The sequence below is a fragment of the Tenrec ecaudatus genome, chromosome X (assembly GCF_050624435.1).
Source record: "Tenrec ecaudatus isolate mTenEca1 chromosome X, mTenEca1.hap1, whole genome shotgun sequence".
In the NCBI taxonomy this organism is placed as follows: Eukaryota; Metazoa; Chordata; class Mammalia; order Afrosoricida; family Tenrecidae; genus Tenrec; species Tenrec ecaudatus.
This window is the reverse complement of record NC_134548.1, coordinates 116,539,957-116,563,590: the sequence shown is the minus strand read 5'-3', so window position 1 is coordinate 116,563,590 and position 23,634 is coordinate 116,539,957. Positions and strand designations below refer to the sequence as shown.

Below are 23,634 nucleotides of genomic sequence, written 5' to 3'. Positions count from 1 at the left end.
GATGTCACTCGGAGGATTAAGGTGCACCGCCGGACTAAAGTCATGGTATCTCCAATCACCTCATGCGCCTCTGCGAAAGTTGAATAATGGATATAGAAAACCAACAAAGAATTGTCACCTAAGGGTTACAGCGGAGGCAAAGAATATTCACTCTAGCTTGGACTTCCAGAAGAACAAATAAATCTATTTGGGAAGATGTAGAGTCAGAATGCTCCTTAGAGCCTAGGATGGCAAGACTTCATCTCACATGGTTTGGACACTTCATCAGGTGGAGACAGTCCCTGGAGAAGGGAATGACAGTTGGTAAAGTGGAGGGCAAGTGACAAAGAGGAAGGCCCTCAACTGGTTGGAATGAGATAGTGTCTGCCAACAATGGCCTCACACTTGGGAATGGTGTAAGTTTGGTACGGGGGCATTCAGGGTTGCCCTCTGTAGCACATGGAGGGAGTTAGTATGAGAACTGACTCTGTGGTGCGGTGCCTAAGAACAATTCTAACACTGCCAGGACACGGTTTCGACCCTGTGCATGAGTCATTCCAGGTTCTCCTCCTCTTTCCAACAGGAGAAACCTGTTCTACTTTATCAAGAAACAGCCCAACCCAACCCTGGGAGCGGTCTGTCCTGCAACAATATCGATGATGATAATAATGATCACCGTGATAGCTAACAGGGATTAAGTGCTGGCACTGTATACTGAGTGCTTTCTGCGCACGTCGTCTCCTTCCATCTTCTAGAGAGAGAGCCCTGTGAAAAATTCGCTGGGGGACTAGCATTCCCATTTAAAAATGAGTTCTGTTTTTAAACTAAGGCTGAGGATACAGATTCATTCCAGTAGGCAGAGGAAGACCAACAGCCAATAAATGTGTGTGCGAGGCGGGGGGGGGGGTGCAGGGGGGAGACAGAGGCTTTGTAGAAGGAAATTTAGTGAAAGAAAGGAATTAAGTGTAATTCACTTTCTTTGAACTGAGGACAGGAAGTGGGACCAAGAAGCCAAGCACAGAATGAATTTGCCAGACTTTACTGCCATCGTGCGGTCACCTCGTGTATGGACAATCGATTACAATTCTGTATTCATTGTTTCAGACATTCAGGCAATGCACTGGGGAAATAAGGCCAAATAAAGCAGATAACTTTCTGGTCAAGCTTTTGTACAGGCCTTGTCTCTGGCTGGAATCACCAAGCTGAAAGTCACCTTAGGGATTGACTTCTTCAGGGGGGGAGCTCTCATGAGGACAATTTCAGAAGTAAAAACGCATATAAGCACCACTGTTATTTTTCGCTTCAAAGTGAAAATAGCTTAGAGCCCCATGGGATGAATGGAGTCTCATTACTTTAAATACGTCGCTATTTTTAATAAACGATGGTAAGTGGGAAAAAAAGGCACTGTCTTTTAGCCACTCCAAGGAGATAGATTAACACAGTGGCTGCTACAGCAGGGTCAAGCTAACAGCAATTGTGAGGCTGGCGCAGGCCCAGGCAGTGTTTGGCTCTGCTGTAAGGGGGAGGGGGGTCACTGTGAGTGAGTACCGACTCAACCAGCCCCTCAAAACAACAGCAACATGCGGTGGTGGAGGGGTAGAAGGAGAATCTAATCATCAGCTGTCTACACGTTTGTCCCGTCCACCTCAAGGGCAATGTTTTCCTAAAGTATCTTTATGTGAACTGCCTTTTTCCTGGCCAAAGTAACCCAAAAAGGTAGAGCATATGTGCCCCTGGTACTCCTGAAGACACCAGTTGAGTGACTGGTGATGACTCCTCCAGGTTTACAAAGGAAGATAGCGTTAGGGCGGCACTAGGCTCTGTGCAATCCATCGAAGGCAACATTTATGGAGCCACCCCCATGCCAGGCCCTAGGAAGATGCAGCCAAAGTAAATCCCATTCTGACTACCTGGCCGCCTTCGGCCTCTTTCAGGAGGCATGGAAGCCGTCTGCCTACATGGGAGAGGTAGGAAACCACCTCTAAAGCAGTACCTGAGCCATGAATTTTTCCAGTAAAATAAATGAATGAATGAATGAATGAATGAATGGATGGATGGATGGATGGATGGATGGATGGATGGGTGGACAGATAGACAGACAAATAAATCGATAAATAGATTTTTGAAAAGGCTGTCAAGGACATTCTAGCTAATATGACTCCAATAAACAGGATGTCTTTGGCCAGGTCCTTTGCTAATTTCTGCCCAAGGAGTCTGCTTGGCGTAGTGGTGACATGCTAGGCTGCCAACCGCAAGGTCAGCAGTCTGAAACCACCAGCCAAGGCAAGAGTAAGAGTTACAGATTTGGAAACTCACAGCGGCAGTTACCCCCCTGTCCTGTGTGGTCACTACGAGGCCCCAGGGACCCTATGGCCGTGAAGGGAGCAATTTCTGCCCCCACCTCTGTGAGGGGGCCTTTCAGCAGGATCACGGTGAAACCCCAGTGGCCCTGGTGGTGGTGTGGTGGAGGTGTGGTATTGTGCGTGACACTTTCGCTTGCTACAAGCCAGGCAAGCTGTTCATGCCCACCAGCTGCTCCCTGGGGAAAAGATGGTTTTCTCCTCCTGGAAAACGTTACAGGGGCCGTTCTCGCAGGGTCACGGTGCTCAGAATCGACTGGATGGCAGTGCATTTTTTGCTGAGGGGCAGCACCGCAGGAGGCGCATTGGGCAGCTAACAGGGAAATGGGTCCTCTAAACCCACTAGGTGCTTGCTCTGGGGGAGAGGAAACTGTCTGTGTGCTCCTGGAGAGATGCACAGGATCAGAAACATTATGTGGAGTCAGTCAGAGTGGACTCAGCCGCGGGTTTGATGTGTTTTTTAACTTTTTTGTACCCAGACTAAGGGCGCTTTCTGCCTCACTGCTGCCCCTCTGTGGGCAGGAGAATGTATTAAACTGCCTCTCTGTGTTCTAGGGAGCCCAAGAAGCCAGACAGTTCGTTCAAAAGGAAGTGGAGAGAGAGGAAAGGTAACACAGGAAATGCCTGTACACCAAATCCGCCAAGGCCAAACCCCAGGTCACCCTAAAATACTTGGACCTGGCAAGAGGGAGAGGAAATGATGGAAAAGCAATCGCAATAGGCTTTCAGCAGAGGAAACATGGGGAGCGCATGGAAGGCCTTTGGTAGTCTGCTGCAAACATTTGCCAAAATGAGCAGTTCCTTCCCTCCCCGAAGAAGTCAAGTCTGGGACATCCCCGTCAAAGAACTCCTTCAAAGCTCTTGAGAATTGTGTTGGCGACCTACTTATATGAACTTACATTTAACATGACATTCTGCTAAAAGTGTGTCTGCCTGCCTTCACTTAATCTTCTCAATCCCTCTATGGAAAGGGATATGAGTATTAATCCCCATTTTTCAGATGAAAAAAAACCCCTGAGATGCAGAGATTAAGTAACACATGCACTATTGTAAGTGTCAGGGCACAAATAGTAACTCTTAGCCTGTGTTTTCATCCACTCTGCAATACTACTGCCTACCCAAAAGTTCCTTCTTCGGAGAAATAATGTACTGGGGCATTGTTATTTCCATCACTGGTATGATGATGATGATGATGATGGATAGATAGATAGATAGATAGATAGATAGATAGATAGATAGACAGACAAGGACTATCAACTGGTTACTATATATGCCAAATGCTGTTTTGTTTGTGTGATCCCATTTAATCCTCACAACCATCTCAAGAGATAGCAACACACTCATAATGCCTAATAATTTGTTCAAAGATATAGAGCTGAGGATGCTAGCTCATGTTTAGTCCCATCATACTGTTATGAAGTTTATACCCAGCGCTTGTCCCAGGGGTTCTCCCGTGTCCCATCAGAGGCTTGATGAAGGATAACTAAGAGGTGAATGGACTGCATCAATTTAGTATTGGATTTCTCAAGGATCTGTTAGCATGGGATCAAATCCATGAAATCCTCATTTCATGGCTGGAATTCAATTAGCACCCATCAAAGTACCTTTCCTCTTTACTTAATCAAATTAAGGTGTTGGAAAGCATTCCAGTGAACGGGGCTGTTGCTGGTAGCTTTTGCCTGACTTTCCCTTTCTTATTGACTACAGGATGCAGTCAACAAACAGAGAGTGGGTTGTCATTGAGCACCACCTATAATGAGCCTGGGAGTCAGGGAGTTAGTCCCAGGTCCCTGGTTGTGGAGCCTTTAAAATCACCTGTGCTTATGGGACATCACGGTATTTCAAGTTATAAACGAACCCACGGATTGATCCAGGGTCCAGTGTAAGCCTTGGATTAATGTTTGCCTTTTTGGTTTCCTTGTATATATTTAAATAGCCTTGCTAGGCAGCGGGTGAAATATTGGACTGCCAACCCAAAGATGAGTGGTTCAAACCCACAAACTACAAGAGGGGTCAAGTTGAGGCCATCTGCTCCCATAAATATTTAGAGCCTCGGAAACCCTAAGAAGCAGCTCCACTCTGTCACATAGGGTCACCATGCGTCAGAATCGATTCAATGGCCTTGGGTTTGTCCTTCGGTTCTCCATATATTTCACTGTTGATTTCCTCTTAAAGGAAGGAAAAGAAGAGAGGAAGTGAATTCCCTAAACGGCGCCATTGAAGACCTGTAGACGAGAGTCTAAAAAGTGAGCTGCCAGTGTAGGAAAGCAGATGGTGGAAAAAGAACAGGCTTGTAGAGGTCACAGAGGACGAACTGGACGTGAGGAGGCCCTGGAGCCAGGTGAGGTGGTGGAAGGCAGGAGCCCAGAGCTGGGAAGGGAACGTCCTTAGGGATTCATTTTACAAATATGTGCTTTTGCCCTGAGGAGCGTGTCTTCCTCAATCTTTCTCCCATCACTCCCAAGACCTGTTACTCTCAAGAATGGAGACTGAGATACCAGCAGATAAACAGGAGACATCCCAGAGAGGCCTCAGGCTGACAATGCTTGATCTTGGACTAGATATACTAAAATAAACAAAATGTGTTCTTCCTTCTTCTGTGATCAAGCCAAAGAGGACAACTCCACTGCCTTTAGGATGCACAACCAATCTGGAGGCACTTTAACATCCCCCCATCAAACCATTCTGCTGGGGACTTCCTCCAGAATACCGACAGGCCCAACCACTTCTTTATTTTCGTTACGGATTAGACTCAAATGCCAGTGGGGCCTGAGGTGAGGGATGAGGATAGCGCAGGCAGGTGGGTAAATGGATGCTTTCCACGATGCTTCTTTCCGACATTTATTTCGGAAACAATTAAGGTGACGTGTATTTGACAGACAAGCACTCCAGTGACTGAAGCCATATCCTCGCCAGTGGAGTGGATGAAAAGAGTTTTAACATACACATGAGAGAGGGACTTTGATGCCAGGATCCCTGGCCAGGTCGGCCAGTCACTTGCTCTGTGACTTTAGAGGAATCGTCTGACCCCTCCCGGTCTCAGGAGGTTCTCAGTCTACAATGGGTAAATATAAACTGTTACCATGTGCCATGCTTGAGTTCTTCAGGCTTTGGCTAGATCATATTCACAAGACTGTGTTGCCAATGTGCTCCATGGAGAGGTGGTATGGACCTTTAATTGAATTTCAGTGCTATTGAGAGTGACTTCATAAACTTACATGAAAACAGCTATGGCCTCTTAGAAAGATTTTGTTTCTGTTGATTTTCACTGAAAGCAATGGTGCCTCAGTTGTAGGTTCCTTGCCTTCTGCATGAGAGACTTGGGTCCAAATCCCAGTCAATGTCGCTGAAGAGCTACCACCATTTGTCTGTCAGTGGAGACTTGCATCTTACTGGAGTTTCAAAAAAGATGATTTTTTTTTCACTCTCAACTTTATGGCACAGTTTAATTTTTCATGCACCGAAATTACTTTTGATTTAAAAAAAATAATTAGCTTATACAAAATATAGATACATGAGTGTTTGTGTGTGGCCATTTTGTTTGTTTGTTATGCATTGCTGCATAACAAATTACCCCAAAGCATGGAATTTTAAAGCAACAACCCTTTCTTTATATCCCATGACATTGGGGGTCACACTTTGGTCAGGGCTCATTGGGCAGATTACTCTGCTCTAAGGCACCAACTGGAATCCCTTAGCGTGTTCAGCTAAATGGTTTAGAGTTCTTGTCAGTGTCAGAGGGAGCAATCTATTTTAGTTATGTTCCAAATCACTTTTTAGACTAACAATGTCTGCATCTATTCCATTCCCTATCGCCTTCATCTCCCTCAAGCAAGCTACGGGAACAAGCTGTGGAAGACTCATGATATTTATTGGGTCTGTGTATCTCCCGATAAAACAGGGAGCACAAGGTAGACTATAGGCCCCACAAAGGAGTCAAAGTAAATGCAATCCCCGGTCTATACTTGGTACTTTAATACACCTCTTGTTATTTCCACCTTACAACAATACCGAGTCATTTATAAATCTTATTTTCATTGTAAAGAGAACAAAACTGGGACACAGACACCAAGTGACTTACCCCATACATGTGGCACTGCTTCTATTCCAAATGAGATTTTTTTACTCCAAAATCGGTTATATTTCAATGTTTCATGCTGCTTCTCAAGGTAAAAGAAGCTTCATTATGAACAATGAGTAGCTGGGCTATCTTTCGTTTGTTTCTTCCATCTATTCACACTAAAACTAGAACATGCCAAGTGACCAAGCTATAGAGATGGAAACCCTTTCTAAAGAAGAAATGGCTTTGGAGCTACTTGATAATGAATTCAAAACAATGATAGGTATTTTTGGCACATTGAGAGAAATATTGACAAAGCAATAGGCAAATTCTTATAATAATATATAATAATAAGTGTTCCTGTGGGGTAGGGTGTGGGAGGGAGGGAATAAAGGGGAGCTGATATCAAAGAGTTCAAAAAGAAAGAAAATGTTTTGAAAATGATGGTGGTAGCAATTGTACAATTACTCTTGATCTAATTGAATTATAGACTGTTATAATATCTATAAGAGCTCCCAATAAAATGATTTAAAAACAAACAAATAAAACACAGAATAACTTTAGAATAATTCAGCAAAACTCAGTAGAAATGAATGAACAAAATAAATGAAAAAGTAGAAGTCATAACAAAATATAAAATTGAAATTGAGATGATTCATATTAAGGCCTAATTAGTTTAGGACACCTTGCTCATTTAATCTGCCAGAGGGAAAAATCAGGTAAAGAACTAAAATATACAGAGGAAGTCTCAGAATTATGTGAAACATCACATTGGAATTCCAGGACACGAGGGGAATTTTAGAATGCACAGAAAAGTTTTCAGAAGAGTCTGGTAGAAAATTTCCCTGGCAGCATGAAAAATGAGAAGATAGCCACTCCAGAAGCTGAAGGAAACCCAAACAAGCTAGATCCCAAAAGAAAACGACCGGGACACATCATCATCAAACTTTCAATAAAAGGGGGGTGGGAAGATAAGTAAATATTCTTGAGAACAGCTCAGGAAAAATGAAAAGTTAGCTATAGATGAAGATCAATTAGGCTACATTCTGGTTTCCCAGCATAAACCATGCAGGCAAGAAGTTAATGGGATGGTATTGTTGCCAATCAAGACTGCTGTAAGAAAATTGTCCCTGAAATATGATGGCAGCATCAGGATATTTGCAGGTCAACTGATGTTAAAGAAGTTTGTAAAATAGCAAACCAACCTTACCAGAAATGTTAAAGGAAAGTCTTCACACAGAGTGACAACAGACAACATCCCGAAGTTAACATCCATAGCACCAACACTCAGAAGTAAAGTCTACTATAGAAATATCTGATGAAACAATTGCAAGACTGAAAATAGGGAAGCACATGTATCTAATTGTCATGTAGACATTTAGAAAGCTACAAATGAGAACAGTGGAATTACAGAACTTTTGAATGGAGAGGAAATCAAGCAAATTTAATTTGGGTGAAGGATAAGGCAATACAAAACAAGAGTGAAGTTGCCAGGAGTGGAGGGTGGTGGGAAGATGGAGGCAGGAGGAGACACCTGGAGGAATCTTTGAGTTAAAGATTACAGAGGTCAATAATTTAACGTACACAATCCTGAAAAAATAGTGATCTACAAGTAGATGCATGAACAGACAGGCTAAATGACATGAAGGAGAGAACAAGAGCATATCCATAAATACATCAAGGTTTGGAAGAGAATATTTATAGTTGCCCATTACTACCTTTCCTGTAATTCCAGCAATGAATATGTTGGAGCACAAAAGAGAAAAAGTTAAGAATAACCAAACACCTTGAGAGAAGGAATAACTAGGCCGGCCGGGGGAAGGGAGGACTCAATTAATAGCCTTGGGTGACACCAAGGTTAATTGGCATAAATAAGTCACAAAGACTATGTGCCGCAGTCTTCCTTGGTGAGTAGCAAGTAGGATCGTAAAAGCTTATGAGCAATCATGTAAGGTACAACTATTGGTCTCTCCATGCCCCAGGGAAAGAAAAGTGATGAAAATAGAAGAAACGTGGAAGCAATTAGTCCAATGGACTTACTGGACCACACATGTATCCTCCTCATGAGATGAGAAGAATTAGATGATACCCAGCTACCACTGTTAACACCTCTGAAAGTGATCATCCTAGAAGTTCTTGGATAGGGCAGGAGAAAAACACAAAACAAAACTAAATATCATAAAAGAGATCAGACACATTGGTTGGATCAAAACTTTGGGACTTCCGAGTTTATGGCTGTTGAACTCATCCGCATTTTCAGCAAGCAATAGAAAGGTCTACAAGGTGAACAGTAACAGTACAGGGGTACGCACACTTTAGAATGATTAGCCTTTTGAGATCAAAAGGCAGTATTCACCCAAAGGCATAGTTCAGAAGGGTTAGGAAAGAAGGAGGAATAGAAACAGGAGACACAGGGAGAAAGTGGGAAAAGTGATGTTACATTGAAGGAATTGCAATCAATAAAATGAAACAAAATACATGTGGAATACTGAATATAACACTGATGTACTCTGTAAACCTTCACCCAATTCAAAATAAAAATTGTGGTCCCAATTCTACCTAACAAATCCAGCTGGACCAGAGGATATACACTGGTATAGATAGGAACTGGAAACACAAGTAATCCAAGACAGATGAACCCCTCAGGACCAGTGGTGAGAGTGGCGATACTGGGAGGGTGGAAGGAAGGTGAGGGAGAAAGGAGGAACAGATTACCTATAACCTCCTCCCTGGGGAACAGACAACAGGGAGGTGGGTGAAGGGAGATGTCGGAAGGTGCAGGATATGAAATAATAATTTATAAATTATCAAGGGCTCATGGGGAAGGGGGAGCGGAGTGGGAGGAGAAAAAATGAGGAGCTGATATCAAGGGCTCAAGTGGAAAGCAAATGTTTTGAGAATGATGAGGGAAACAAATGTACAAAAGTGCTTGACACAATGGATGGATGTGTGGATTGTGATAAGTGTTGTACAAGCCCCCAATAAAATGATTTAATTATTTTAAAGTGGTATTTTTTATTTTTAAAATGGGCAAAGCACTGGAACAGACTTTCTCTAAAGAACTAATACCAAAGAAGTTCAATGCCAGCAGCCATCATGGAGTTTCAAACCAAAACCACAATGGGGTCCTTTCATCACATTCAGGATGATGGTGATAAAAACATGGAAACTAACTCATCTTAATGAGGGTGTAGAGAAATTGATTTTCACACACTGGTGCTTGCAACATCAAACAGTGTATTCGTTTTGGAAAACAGTTTGGCAGATCCTCAAAAAGCTAAAATATTAGTTGCCATATGACACAGAATGTCAATGCCAGGGTATATACTCAAGAGGGAAAAAAATCATATGTTCACACAAAAATGTGTATACAAATATGCATAGTAGCATTATTTACAATAGCCCGAATTGATAACAACCTAAATGCCTACCAGTTTGTGAGAAAATAAACACAATGTGGTCTATCCATAGAATAAATATCATTCAGTCATAAAAAGGAATTTAAAAATATATAGTACAACCTAGATGAATCTTGCAAACATTTATGCTAAGAGAGAGAAGTCAGTTACTTCTTTTTCTGTATATTATATGATTTCATTTTTATGATATGTCTAAAACAGACACATTGATCTAATGAGAAAGTAGATGAATGGTTGTAAGAGGTTGTAGAGAAGGGTGAATGGGGAGTAAATACTAATAGGTATGAGTTTACTTTTTGAAGTGATTGGAATGTTCTGGAATGTTTGCACCACCTTGTGATGATCCTAAAAACATTTTGGTTATGTACTTTAAAGGGGTGAATTTTATTAATTACAGTTTATTTGCATAATATTTCTTTCATGATAGAGTCACAGGTCCAACAACCAAGTAGGAGAAATGTTCTAAATTTTTACCTCGCTTTTTACTAATGGACAGGCCAGTCATGGGAAATATATGTTAGACTTTGGAAATATATAGTTAGGGAAGCGAAAATGATGACCAATCATTGTGAGCTAACAAAGCAGAGCACACACACACTCACACACACACACACACCCTACAAGAGAACAGATTTCCCATGAATCTGCCCTCCTGGCCAGGCCACCTTACCTAACTGAAATTGATTAGAGGCATTCCCGCATGTCTGCATGATCTCCGGACTGTTCCATCCTAAGGGGTACAAGGCACATCCTGAGCCAATCAGCAGCCCTGCAAAGGAGAGCAGACACAGAGAGATAAAAAGGATCATGGTTCTTTTGTCATCTCGACATGCCATCTAGATTACTTGGCTCAAATTCTACCTCTTCCTCTTTGAATCAATTTATTGACCACTCTTATTTTACCCCAGATGTCTGTCATTGTAACAACCCAACAGTATTTCGTTGTCCTACCATAGCTGGTGAAGTACAGTAGGGAGCAGAGGCCAACTCAGAGACAAAGGACTGTACTGGCGAAGTGAGACAGGCCTATGCACATTTTATAGCCCACGTGTTTTTGACAATGTTGTGGAAGGCTAATTTGGCTGCTCCAATCATACTCCTTTTCTACTTTGGTCTGATTACAAAGAATAGCACTAAGGCTACTGCTCTTCTTCCCTACAAGCTAGTGTCTCAGACTCCAGTGGATCTCTACTGACTGAAGATAAGCTCCTCCTTTTGTAACTTGTCCTCAGGTGCCTGTCTGAGGCCTACAGAGAAACCGAAGTTGAGGAGACTTCTTTTGGTAAGAAGGCCACCATCCTCCCTCTTCCGTGATACACCATTCATGCTGAATGCAATGAATTCTTCCCTGTGTTGGCTTCCACTACCTCCCACCTTGCCTTCATCCCCATTTCGCCTAGGTTATTCGGCACCTACAAGGTGAGCCCTCAACCAGTCAGAATTTTCCTCTTCCTACCAGAGAATCAGAGGTCTGCATGTCCACATGCCCTTCAAAAGGGAAGTCCTTCTTCACAGTGCTTGCCTACTGCCTAGATTTTCCCATTTCTTAACATACAGACTACATGCTGTCTCTGGCCACAGAGGGTTGAACCAAGCATGGGCAACACACACACACACACACACACACTCACACATTCATTAATTGTCTGTTTTGTAATGGATGAAATCATGACCTGCCATCAAGACAAGAGATGGGCCCTAAATCCTTATTTGGGGAAAGTTGAACCAAGAAGAACTGGGGTACTGAACTAGTTAGGAGATACAGCAAGTTGGGGGTGGGATGGAATCAAAAACACCAGAAAGTCAGATCAAGTCTATGTGTGGAACTGAAGCGAAATTCGTGGAAAAGTTAGGCGTGGACAGCAAGTAGGTGTAAAGCGAACAAACTGACCTAGGTAAAGAACAGAGGAGACACTGGCATGAAACGGAAACACCATGAGAATTTGAGAGAAAGCCGCTTGCCTAATAGTTTTCCAAACCCACTCTTCTTTTCTTCTTTGTGAATGAGAAGTGAAATTTAATATGATAAACCCAAAGGGTGAAGGATAAAAACCCTGTGACCCCCTCCTAACTATACCAGAACATACCACTAATGCCAAGATCCATAACGCCAAGATACTTTCCCCATAAAGAAAGCATTAATTTTGTGTTTAATTCATGAATGCAACTCACAAGGCTTTTAGGTTTTGAAGATGTTTATAAAAAAAGAAATGTCAGGTATGCCAATGGCAGGTTTCTCCAAAACACACATTAGTCAATATCAGAGAAATATTTCTATTAAATTTAAAATAAGGTGTATTTAGGTCAACCAATATTCATTTACAGTTAGGGTTTAAAATGAAGATTCCTCATGCTACGAAAACAGCAGCATATTTGAGAATGTGAATAATTTCATGAATTTACCTTGGCTTTCCAACCAGATCATATGTGTATTAAAGATAAGGCTCTTCAATTATGCTATTATTTTCTCTGTATTCTACCATGTCATGTATGAGAAGATACTGTATACTATACTAAATAATGGATTTCTTCATTTGCAGCTTGTTTTTATAAGTGTATTATTAACAGGAGTTAAGACCATTATATCCTTCCATAGTTCAAGCACGTCACACAGAATTGTACAATTGCTACCACAATCAGTTTCCAAACATGCTTTTTCTTCCTAGATTTCTAGACCACACATTTCCTGCTAAGAACTCAAGTAAGTCTTCGCTGCTTGTGACCCAAAGTGCCTAAGTATAAGAACATTGGGCTTTACTTGCTGTACTAAAGGTCACAGCAAGGTCACCTGCCATAAATGCAGATGTACAAACTAGAACAAAGCGGCCATAGAGCAGGTGCTTGATTAATGATAAATGAATGGTGTATTTATAGCTTCCAAACTGGGGCTCATCTGGATGGTGAAAGGCAGGCTGCTCCAGGGAACGCTGACCTGATCTTCACTTCCCTTTCCTCCCACAGGAAGATCCCACATAGACTCTGGGTAGCAACTAATCCGACTGTGCCTTCAGTCTAACCTTTTTTTTGTAAGAAGACATCCTTACTTGTCTGCAACGTGGCAACCAACTTGTCTCGGCACACAAGTTGACCACAGGAAAAGATACACATCGAAAGAAATAGCAAGTTTTAAGAAAGAATGAAAGACAAATAGTAAGAAGTATTTACTAGAACAAGGGAGAGAACATTCTGACACGGAATAAGGTGTCAGAAACGAACAGAATGATCACTTAAGGTTAGGAATTTCCATCAATATGATGCTTACAATTAAAGGGAATTATTGCTTATCTCGCAATCTTTAAGAGAATGAAACTAGTCACTTAGGGACCTTTCTGGGCTCTGGAATCAACCCAAGGGAAATGGAAAAACACTCCTATTTTTGACAAAGTTTGAGATGTTACATTATGAGGAAGTGACCCAAATTACACTGAAAGGACAAAGGACAAAATGGTCAATGGAAACAAATCCTTGTCTTCTACTCGTTTGTGCCCATCAACGGAAAAGTGAGTAAAAACTGAACTTCTACACACAGACAAGGAAGAAAAGAAGACACATCAACACTGCATTTCAACCTACAGAAAGATCAAGGAGAGCATTGAAATCCCTGAGATGAGCCTGAACTCTGATCACCCAAGCAGGAATTGTGGTGGCCAAGAGATTGACGCCACGTGGTCGGGGGAATCTTTCACCTTCTTCAGTTCTGCAAGCCTTACCATCTTGAGGAGCTCGTGCCAAAGGTGATTTATTCCAGAAAGCATTCCCTCATTATCTCCTGCTTCAAAACTTAGGTTTCTCTTTTCCTACCCCATCCTATTGTGGAAATATCCTGTGCTCTGCATTCGGGAGTCACATGGGTACAAGCAGTTGGTGGTTCAAACCCATCAGCCACACCACGGTAGAAATATGAGGCAGTCTGCTTCTGGGAAGGTTTACAGCCTCAGAAACCCTCGGACGCAGTTTGAGTCTGGCCTACGGGGTTACCGTGAGGCTGAATCAACACGACAGCAGTGTTTTCTTAAGGGGTTGGGTGCTATACATTATTCATAATTATCTGTAGTTTGCTTTCCTCAGTAGATTGTGCATTCCTTGAATGGAGCATCCATATTTCCTTCAATTCTGTATCTTTGTGGGAGGATCCCTGGTAGTGCCCTGGTTAAGCCCTCAACTGCTCACCCAAAGGACATCCGTTCAAACCCACCAGTTCCTGCACATGAGGAAATTGTGGGAATCCGCTTCCATAGGCACTTTTACATTACTCCATAGGGCCGCTGTGTGTCCGCCTGGACTCAAGGGCAGTGGGCTCGGTTTTCGTTTCGGTCTGATGTTTTGCTTTGTTTTGATTTTTTGCTGCTTGGCACCTAGTAAATGCTGAACAGATTCATCTGCTTCAGAATCGGTTCTTTCTACCTAGCTGAGACGTTTCCTCTTTGCTTCTCAAAGGAGATGGCCCCTGAAAGAACCTTCAGACCGGGGCTGGGTTCTAGAAACCTGGGTCAGTCTCTGAACCTTAGAAATGGAGAGGCAACAGGCCTTGGGGGATAACCCACGACTCCCTCTCTCCCTCCCACTGAGAAATGTTGACACCCACGGAGGGAATTAATAGTTCGTGTGTTCTTCCCTCTAATCAGTCAGATCGCCAAAGAAACAGGTATGCATCCGTGACCACCTTTAGCCTCTTATCTTCCTATCTGGCAGTAGTAATTTCGCAGGCCTGAGCTCCAGAGAGATTATGCAACAAGACACGGTTTAAGGGACTGGAGCATTCAGGTCAATCTAGATCTAACATCCAATTCCAGTTCTGTCACCCAGAAGCTATTTGACCTCCTCAGGCAAGTTATTTAATCTCTCGAGGCCTCAATGATCTCATCTTGAAAAACGAGAACAATGGCACCCTGCCCTGCAGGCCTGTTTTGAGAATATGCAAGCTACAAATTCAAAGTTCCTGGGAAATCCAAGAAGTATTAACAAATCTTGATGATTGTTAGGCCACAGCTTCTCTTTATGGCTCCTGTCCCAGGGAACACCGATCTGCCCCGTATTAATTGATTGCTGACCTGTTGCTCCACAGAGGAAATAGTTGACATGTAAAACAAAACAAAACAAACAGATAAATAAACCTTAGGCTCATTGAGCACCAAATATATGTATCCCCCACAGCTTTTCACATCAATGTGGGCTTGGAAAAGTGAACGCCACGTGCCGTTGGTGTGGTTAGGTGCCACTGAGTCCGTTCAGACTCCTGTTGTGTCCATCTGACAGATAAAAAGCACCCCATATGGTTTTCCTGCCTGTTCTCTTTATGTGAGCAAAGAGATTATTTGTTCTTTCGCCAGTGGTTCAAATAAGAGCATGGGATTCACGTGCAAATTCTAGGTTGCGCGGTGGGTAGAGCATTGGTCTGCTAAGGAAAAGATGGGCAGTTTGAATGGACAAATGGCTCCTGTTGCTTAACAAACAGCTAAGCACTCTGGCTGCAAGGCTGGTGGTAAGAACTCACTCAGACAGGTCCAGCAAAGGTGGCAAGGTCACACCCTTGGACACCCTGTGGAGCAGTTCTACTCTGCACAAATGGTGTCGCCAAGAGGCAGCCTCCACCCCACAGCAACTAGCAGCAACTGCCTCTCAGTGGGTTTCCATTGTGTTTCTCTTCTTCCAATGCTTCATCTTCCCCTCGAATCCCCTATAACAAAATCCACCAAACCTCCTCCTCAAGCCTGGTGGTGGTGGTTGGACTCCACTGCTGTGACCATGCAAACACCTGGGGTCACACACCATAGCGAGCTTTAGTACTTGTGGCAACTCAACACTTATACAAACCTCCAGGAGCAGAAGTTCAGGCACGTGTTGGGATATATTCTAGCTACATTCCTATTGCTCTCAACCTTGCCCTGCACCTAAAATCACTGCGTCCCCATATCCCAGCAGTTATGTAAACCCTTCCAAATTTTACATCCCCTATTAGGTAGGTTCCTAATGTTTTTCACCCCCTCTGGGCAGGAGAAATCTTATGTCTGGGTGTTACTAGGTCCCCCTCCCCCATCTATACACAAGTATAACTGGTAGGTGAGCTAGCATATTATCAGTCCCTACCCCATCCCCAAGTTGCCTATCTGGATAGCCACCAATGCAATCCAAATTTATACCAAGGAGTAGAGGCCTGGTACTGATTAACTTGTTATTTATATGCTTAGTTTATAGCCCTTATAGCTGTCATTCAGCTACAATCCCCCATTCCTGATCCAAGGAACCCTTCCAGTTGATTCCCCTATATTCTCGACCAGAATTAGAGAGCAGGTTAGTGAATGAGCTAGAGATGAAGTAGATCAAAGGAAGCATCAATAAGAGGATGTATCAACTCGTTGTCTAAATGGTGGGTAAATATTTAAAGGCAAAGGAGGCAACAAAAAGGAATTGCAGAAACAAACAACACCTGAAGCAAGCAGAGCAAGGAACCAGGTATCAGGCACCAAAGAACAAAAAATCATATCACTGTGTGTCCACCTTCCTGATATGATCACTGAAGACAAATGTGTGCATAAGCAAATGTGGTGAAGAAAGCTGATGATGTCCAGCTATCAAAAGATAGAGTGTGTGGGGTCTTAAAGGCTTGCAGGTAAACAAGCAGCCATCTAGCTCAGAAGCAATAAAGCCCACATGGATGAAGCACACCAGCCTGTGTGACCACGAGGTGTCGAAGGCATCAGTTATCAGGCATCATCAGAACAAAAAACCAAGCCCCTAATAAATTGTTTAAAATAAAATAAAAAGAACAAAAAAACATATCATTGTGTGCTCACCTCCCTGATATGACCGCTGAGGACAAATAGATGCATAAACAAATGTGGCGAAGAAAACTTATGGTGCCCGACTATCAAAAGATATAGCGTCTGGGGTCTTAAAGGCTTGAAGGTAAACAAGTGGCCATCTAGCTCAGAAGCAACAAAGTCGACATGGAAGAAGCACAGCATACTGTTGTGACCACGAGGTATCGAAGGGATCAGGTAGCAGGCATCAAAGAACAAAAAAAATCATATCATTATAAATGGGGGAGTGCAGAGTGGAGACCCAAAGTCCATATGTAGGCAACCTGACACCCCCTTACAGAAGGGTCTCCAGGAAGAGACAAGCCAGTCAGGATGCAGGGTAGCAATGATGAAACATACAACTTTCCTCTAATTCTTAAGTGCTTCTCACCACCGCACCCACTCTCATGATCCCTATTCTACTTTACAAATCCGGATAGGCCAGAGGATGTACACTAGTACAGATAGGAGCTGAAAATACAGGGAATCCAAAACAGATGATCCCTTTGGGACCAGTTGTGAGAGTGGTGATAGCAGGAGGGTATAGGGAAAGTGGGGTAGAAATGGGGAAATGGTTAAAAGGATCTACATATAATCCCCTCCCTGGGGAATGGACAAAAGTAAAGGGGGTGAAGGGAGATGTCCGACAGTGTGAGACATGACAAAATAATAATAAGTTATAAATTATCAAAGGTTCAGGAGGGAGGGGAGAGTGGGGAGGGAGGGAGAAAATGAAGAGTTTATATCAAGGGCTCAAGTAGAAAGCAAATGTTTTGAGAAAGATGATGGCAACAAATGTAAAAATGTGCTTGACACAATGGATGTATATATGGATTGTGATAAGAGTTGTATGTGCCCCCAATAAAATGAATAAAAAGAAAGAAAACGGAGCAGAGACTTTCAAACTCTAAGGTATATTAGAATGAAGGGGAGGGGGGAGGGGGGAGGTGACAATCAACCCATTCATAGCACTGGTGACAGGGGAATGCAATTAGGGGTGTTCAACTCTATGACAATGTTCTATTTCTTAAGCAGAGTGGAGGACACGCATCGGACTGATTTTATAATACATTTCCAAACATAACATAGTCTGAAGGCCTATATAAAATGCAGATTACCTGTCCTGAGCAGTCCTGATTTAGTAGGCTGAGAATGGTTTAAAATATATATATATACACACACACACAAACATACATACACACATACATTTGTCAATAAACACCCCAGGTAATTCTTCTGTAAGCAGTTTTTGAATCACTGTGAAGAACATTGTGATTATAATTATTGCTCAAATGAAGGCAGCGGTGGGGATGTCAAGGGTCCTGGGTCCTATTCTCAATTTGACTTGCTATGGGGGTCTTTGCTGGTAGGTTAACCTCTTTGAAGGTGATTTTCCCAAACCGAAATCCCTACTTGTAATGGGTACACAGTAGGATGCAAATATATGAAACAATGTCTGGTGAAATTTCAGGCAACTTTCAGAAAGTGCATTATTTTCCGAGAAGATAATGTCTTTCAGGAAGATATCATCCTTTCCTAGAATCAAGTTCTTTGGGATGTGTCTCCAGGGACAGTTTCCTTCAACTTGAAACACACACAGCAGCAGCATCTTACATGGACAAAGGCCTTGGTGCCCGTCAGGGTGTGTGGAATTCTGTCCCCTTTACAAACAATATCCAGGGCAGTTGTTCCCACGTGGGTTGGGAAAAGGGAACGCATCAGAGTCACTGGGGAGTTATTTCAAAAACACAAAGCCTTCCTCCTGTTTCAGGATCTGTTCGAATGGGAAGGAAGCCTGGCGAGGCGAGAGAGGAGCCACATTTTTGAAGTACTCCCCGGGATTGTGAAACATTCTCTGCTTTAGAAAGATTCTTGGCCTCCCTCGAGAAACCCAATCCAAGATCTTACACTTGTTTCCTGCCAAGAAGTTCCTTATATTGACTTCTCACCTATTTCTTCGTTTAGCTCTCACAGAAGAGAGAGGATAACTCATAAGCATCTTGCATATGTATACGCAAGAGACTGCATATGAATAATGACTGTGTTCTCAAGGACTGGGGGCCCACTAGTTGGAAACTTCAGTATCCCCAGGGTTGTAATGATCTCCTGGCCAGATGTTTCCTTCACAGGTTGTAGCCGGGCACAGAACTCCCAATGGAAGAGTCTCTGGACCCCGGGCTTGTCCAGCTGGATCAGATGCAGGTGGAGAAAATGGGACCCAAGGGCCCCATCAGGTCACCTTGCTGAATATGACTCAGTTCAGCAGTTCTTTATTTCTTCCTGTCTCTCCCCCTTCCCACCGCTCATCTGTGGGCAGCCGCCAGACCGGGGAACAAGTGTTGGGCAGGGGGAGGAGGGAGTTCTTAATGGATACTCCATCTCTTCAGTGGTTTGGGGTCTGGCAATGATAAACCAGACCCGGTACTAATTGGCTCCTCCTCCTGATGTATTTCAGTTAATGCACTAGCTGCCGAGAAACAGCCAGGCTTAGGGCAGTAAAATCAATCCCCACTAGGCTGAACAAACTTCAACCCGACACCCCACAGACTGTTCTCTTGTATATTTTATCCACGGCGCTCAAAAATCCTGTCCGGGATTGGCTTCCTGCCACTGGCAAAATCTGTCTCTGAGGGTCGGAACTAAGCCTTCAGAAGAGGTGATGGTCATGTGCCAAGAAGCGCCCCCAAATATGGTACAAACAAGCAGACGTCACCATCCCCTCACATTTCAAAGGGAGGCAGCCATGGCCTGCTCAGTTGATCTGTGTTACAGATGAGCAAGCTTTGGCGATCTAGCAACCTATCCACTAGCGTTGTCCTGCCCTGGCATCAGCCTAATATACACCCTGGGTCCTGAACCTGGCTATGATTGCTGTCAAGTTATACTTTATTCTGGAAACATTAAAGCCTATAATTTCAATATAAACACTGGGACCATGTTCCTATGACAAGGGTCCATGGAAATAATGTTGTTGTTGTTGTTAGTTGCCACTGAGTTGGTTCGTTCGCTTAGCTACACTGTGCATGACAGAGCGAAACACTGCCTGGTCCTACGCCAGCCTCACAATTGCTCCTATGCCTGAGCCCACTGTGGTAGCCATGGGGTCAGACCATCTCCTGGAGGGCCTTCCTCTTTTTCACTGTCTCTCTACTTTACCAAACATGATGTCCTTCTCCAGGTGCTGGTCTCTCCTGACACTATGTCCAAAGTATATAAGACAAAGTCTCGCCATCATGGGAAATATACAATGACAGAGTTGAATCAGGTGGCAATGCCACTCAGATATTGTAACTCCCTCAGTGAGACCGTCAAAGCTGTCCCACTCAGCCCATGGCTGTCCACATTTCCTGTATTTTCCCACACCTCCCAGCAACAATATCTCTTGAGGTTCTCAACCTAGGAGGTGAGATCAACTAAAAGTCACCATTTGGAGAGCTGTGTTTTAGAAGAGTCTTAGTCATATCCCTAAGCGGGACAAACTGAGCATAGAACCCCTGTTAATCCTCAGTGTCTAACCCAGGCTGATGTTTTGTTGTTTGATTTATTGGGTTATATAGACTTCACATTTTAGGCAATTTAATCATTCAATTACATTAAGACGTTTTGTGCAATCATCACTACAATTTTAGAACATTTTCTTCTTGTGCTCATTGCTGTTAGTGCCCTACTTCCTGCCATCCTCCCCTTCCATACCCATAAGCAACTAACTGTCAGTCCAATTCCTGTCACTATAGATTTACCTCTCCTGGATTTCATATTCAGAAAATCATACAAACCATAAACAGGAAGCAAGCAAGCAGGAAAGTATATAAACAAGCAAAAATACCTGACAATGACTAGACAAAACATAGAATATTCTCATTCAGAAAGAAAGCAGACAATATTAAAACAATTTTCAAATGAGTCCAAAGGGAGATCAAAGGTAGTACATTTCAATCTGATGATATCTGCCATAATCGACTTTCCAATGCTCTCTGCTGTTATTGATCCTCTGATTCTGGCCAGTTTTCCCCGCCTCGATCTTTGCTGCAAACTCTCAGAAATGCAAGTGGGGCTAAGTTATCACCAAGTTTGAAGAGAATTCTGGGTGCTGCCAGCTGTGCATGGGAGCCTGAGAGGAAAAAGAATGTGGTCTGGCCCAGCTTTGACATGTACAACTCCACAATATAAAGGTCTCACCGCCTAAGCCTTATATTCATTTTCTCTAGGGTTACTGAATACCAGCTCTGTGCGAGGCACTGGGCATACCCTTATGAATTTTGAGTACCACCCTTTTCTCCTGCTAGTCCACTGTCAATCCCTAAAATAATGTAACCATAGAAATGCAGACCCACTGATAACATGCCATGAATGAAGGTAAAGGTGAGGTGCCTCTGAGGTCTCAAAGGAGATCAGATCATTAGCACGAACCGGCCTTAGCCTTTGGTTTGGTACCATGGTTTTCAAAGGGGAGAAATAAACCAATCTTACTCTACTTTCCAATGTGGTCAGGAAAAAAACCCGCTCCTTTAAAAATCAGAATAATTCAGAGAGGATGGAGGATAGAGTGATAGTTCAGATCTAAACTGTTTACAATGATTCCGAGGGAAAGGGGAACCAGAAACATCACTTTAACTGGAATGACAAATGAAGAGGAACCAGAAACATCACTTTAACTGGAATGACAAATGAATCTGGTGCTTTTCAGAAGCAAGCCAGAAAAACCACAGTTATCAGCCCAGGAGTTCTCAAACTTGCTTCTATTGACCTATTTGGACACAGACAGTTCTCTAACTTGGGGGAGGAGGTGTCTGTCCGGTTCATCCCAACTGCCATCAAATCAGTTTTGACACATAGCAAACCTATAGGGTCTTCAAGATTGTACATATTTATGGGAGCAAACAGCCTTGCCTTTCTCCCAGGGAGCAGTGAGTGGGTTTGAACTACGAACCTTGTAGTAGCAATCCAACTCATACCTTAGGATACCATTAGGTCTACTTACCTGGCTTCCATCCTCTGGATGTCATTAGCATCACCCTAAGCTTTGACAACCAAATATGTCTCTAGACATCACCAGATTTCACTAGCAGGGCAAACGCCCTTCCCAGTTGAGAATCACTGCCTTAGCCCATCACTATTTCTGTTTCATAACAAGATCTAGGTTGAATTCCTAGTGGACAATTTCAAAGAATGTTCAGCACAAAAGAGGTCATATCATTTGTCCCTCGTCACAGAGTTACCTAGTGAAACAGTTAGAAGTGGAGTCCAGGTTGTCTGATTCTCGTCACACACAATGTGCAGCTAAGGGAGATGGTCATGGAAATAACTGAGTTCATACTTCTAAATTTCAGACAGCAACCAGATCAAAAATAATCTTCATCAGTCAGTTCTACCAGCACCTTTTCTCAGTGCCCCATACAGGTGTACAAAATTGCTCAAAGAGTCACACCCTGTATCTGTCTTAAACGTGTATGCATTTCTTATACAATTTCAATGCCCCAACACTTAGTGGCTGACTTCTGTCGGAAATGTTAACATTTTGGACATCCCTAGTCTAGTTGCTTACCACAAGCTCCGCAGCATTAACTTTAGAGGCATCTTAAATGAGGTAAATGACAAATGAGTGTGTCAGGATCACAATAAAGTAGTCCTGTTCAGGGACAGTAGATAAGGCTGGCCTTAGATGCAGGTACCTAGCACTTCACTCTTAGGGATTCTCTTTGGTGAAGGCTGTTCATGGAACTCTTATTCATATTAACATCTGTGTATGTAGGTGTGTTCATCAGATCACTGCTCTCTTAGATAACCACCAAATAGAAGAGCTCTCGGAGCTCATTTATTTCCCATTAGTGATGCTATCGTATAGGTTTCTGACTCTTGGGTGGGTGGGGGGAGCTCTGAAAAGTATTCTACAATGGGTGCCTTGCAGGTGGAAGAAAGGTAAAAATAATGGAGACCAAGCAACAGAGATCAACTTGCCCTATTGGCCACTTTAGGAGCCCTGGAGATGTAGTGTAGTAGGTTACTTGTTTAACTGCTCACCACAAGGTCAGTAGTTCAAAACTGCCATCGGCTCTATGGGAGAAAGATAAGACGTTCTCCTCACATCAAGATTCACAGTGTTGGAAATCCATAGGGGCAGTTCTTCTCTGTCCTACAGGGTTATCATGGGTCACAATGAAAGGTGATTTTGCTCTGAATGAAAGCCCTGATGTAGATTAAACTTTGAAAAATTCCAAACTAGGTCATTTCAAAGGTGTCCCTATCCATGGCCTTCCAGTTGGTCTCCAGTGAGGAAGTAAGAGAGATTTCCCCCATAAAGCCACCATCCTACCTTCCTCTCCCAATCGCTCCCCCCTGCCCCACAAAAGCTTCCCAATGCCAAAGATCCAGGACTTACCTCCCACAAATTGTGCTGCTCCCATGCAACGTCCCATCATTCTGGAGATGAGCTCCTCCATGCAGCAGCCCAGGACCGCTGCCAGGGCCACCAGGAGCAGCAAAGCACAGCCGGCCCCTGTCACCACGGTGCACATCTGCCAGGCCAGGCTTGGGATGGCACTGAAGCTGGCATAGCGCCCACACTCTTCCACCATGATCAGACTGTGCCCCTCTCCCCGCACAGGGTAGTTGCACCTCCGGAATGTGCTGAAGGACACTGGTTTCCCCAGCTGCAGTCCAAAGAGCCAGTAAGGCAGGAAGTAGCTGGCAGAGCTGGCCACAGCAGTAACAAGAGACAGGACAGCCCAGAGGGTCCCCACCAGGGTCAGGCTGCTCCGCATGGCCCCAGGCTTCGCTGCAGGAATGGGGAAACCGGTTGGAACACAAGGCCAAGTTCAGGAAGTTAGCTCCATAGACCTAATTTTCATCAGGTTGTCAAGTCCTAGGGCTCAATTATGTGCCACTTGGCCCATGCTTCTGGCGAAGATTGTTTTCTTGAGCACCATTCGGGTCCCTGTGAAATTCTGCTTGCCGGGACTTTTTCCGCTCTTCCCGTGCTCCTGCCTGATGCAGAGTGCTATAGTCTCTAGGCTGCA

The 23,634-nt window shown here is 43.5% G+C and overlaps 1 protein-coding gene across 1 annotated transcript in view; it reads right to left on the bottom strand.

Annotated features, from left to right (window-relative positions):
- The window catches only part of LHFPL1 (LHFPL tetraspan subfamily member 1), a 54,149-nt gene extending 30,770 nt beyond the window's left edge, over positions 1–23,379 (bottom strand). The window contains exons 1-2 of the mRNA XM_075539466.1: positions 22,998–23,379; positions 10,489–10,587 (exon numbers count right to left, since the gene is read on the bottom strand). Of these exons, the coding sequence (XP_075395581.1) occupies positions 10,489–10,587; positions 22,998–23,379 (481 nt within the window). The remainder of the gene's footprint in view (positions 1–10,488; positions 10,588–22,997) is intronic.
- Positions 23,380–23,634: the final 255 nt, after the last annotated feature.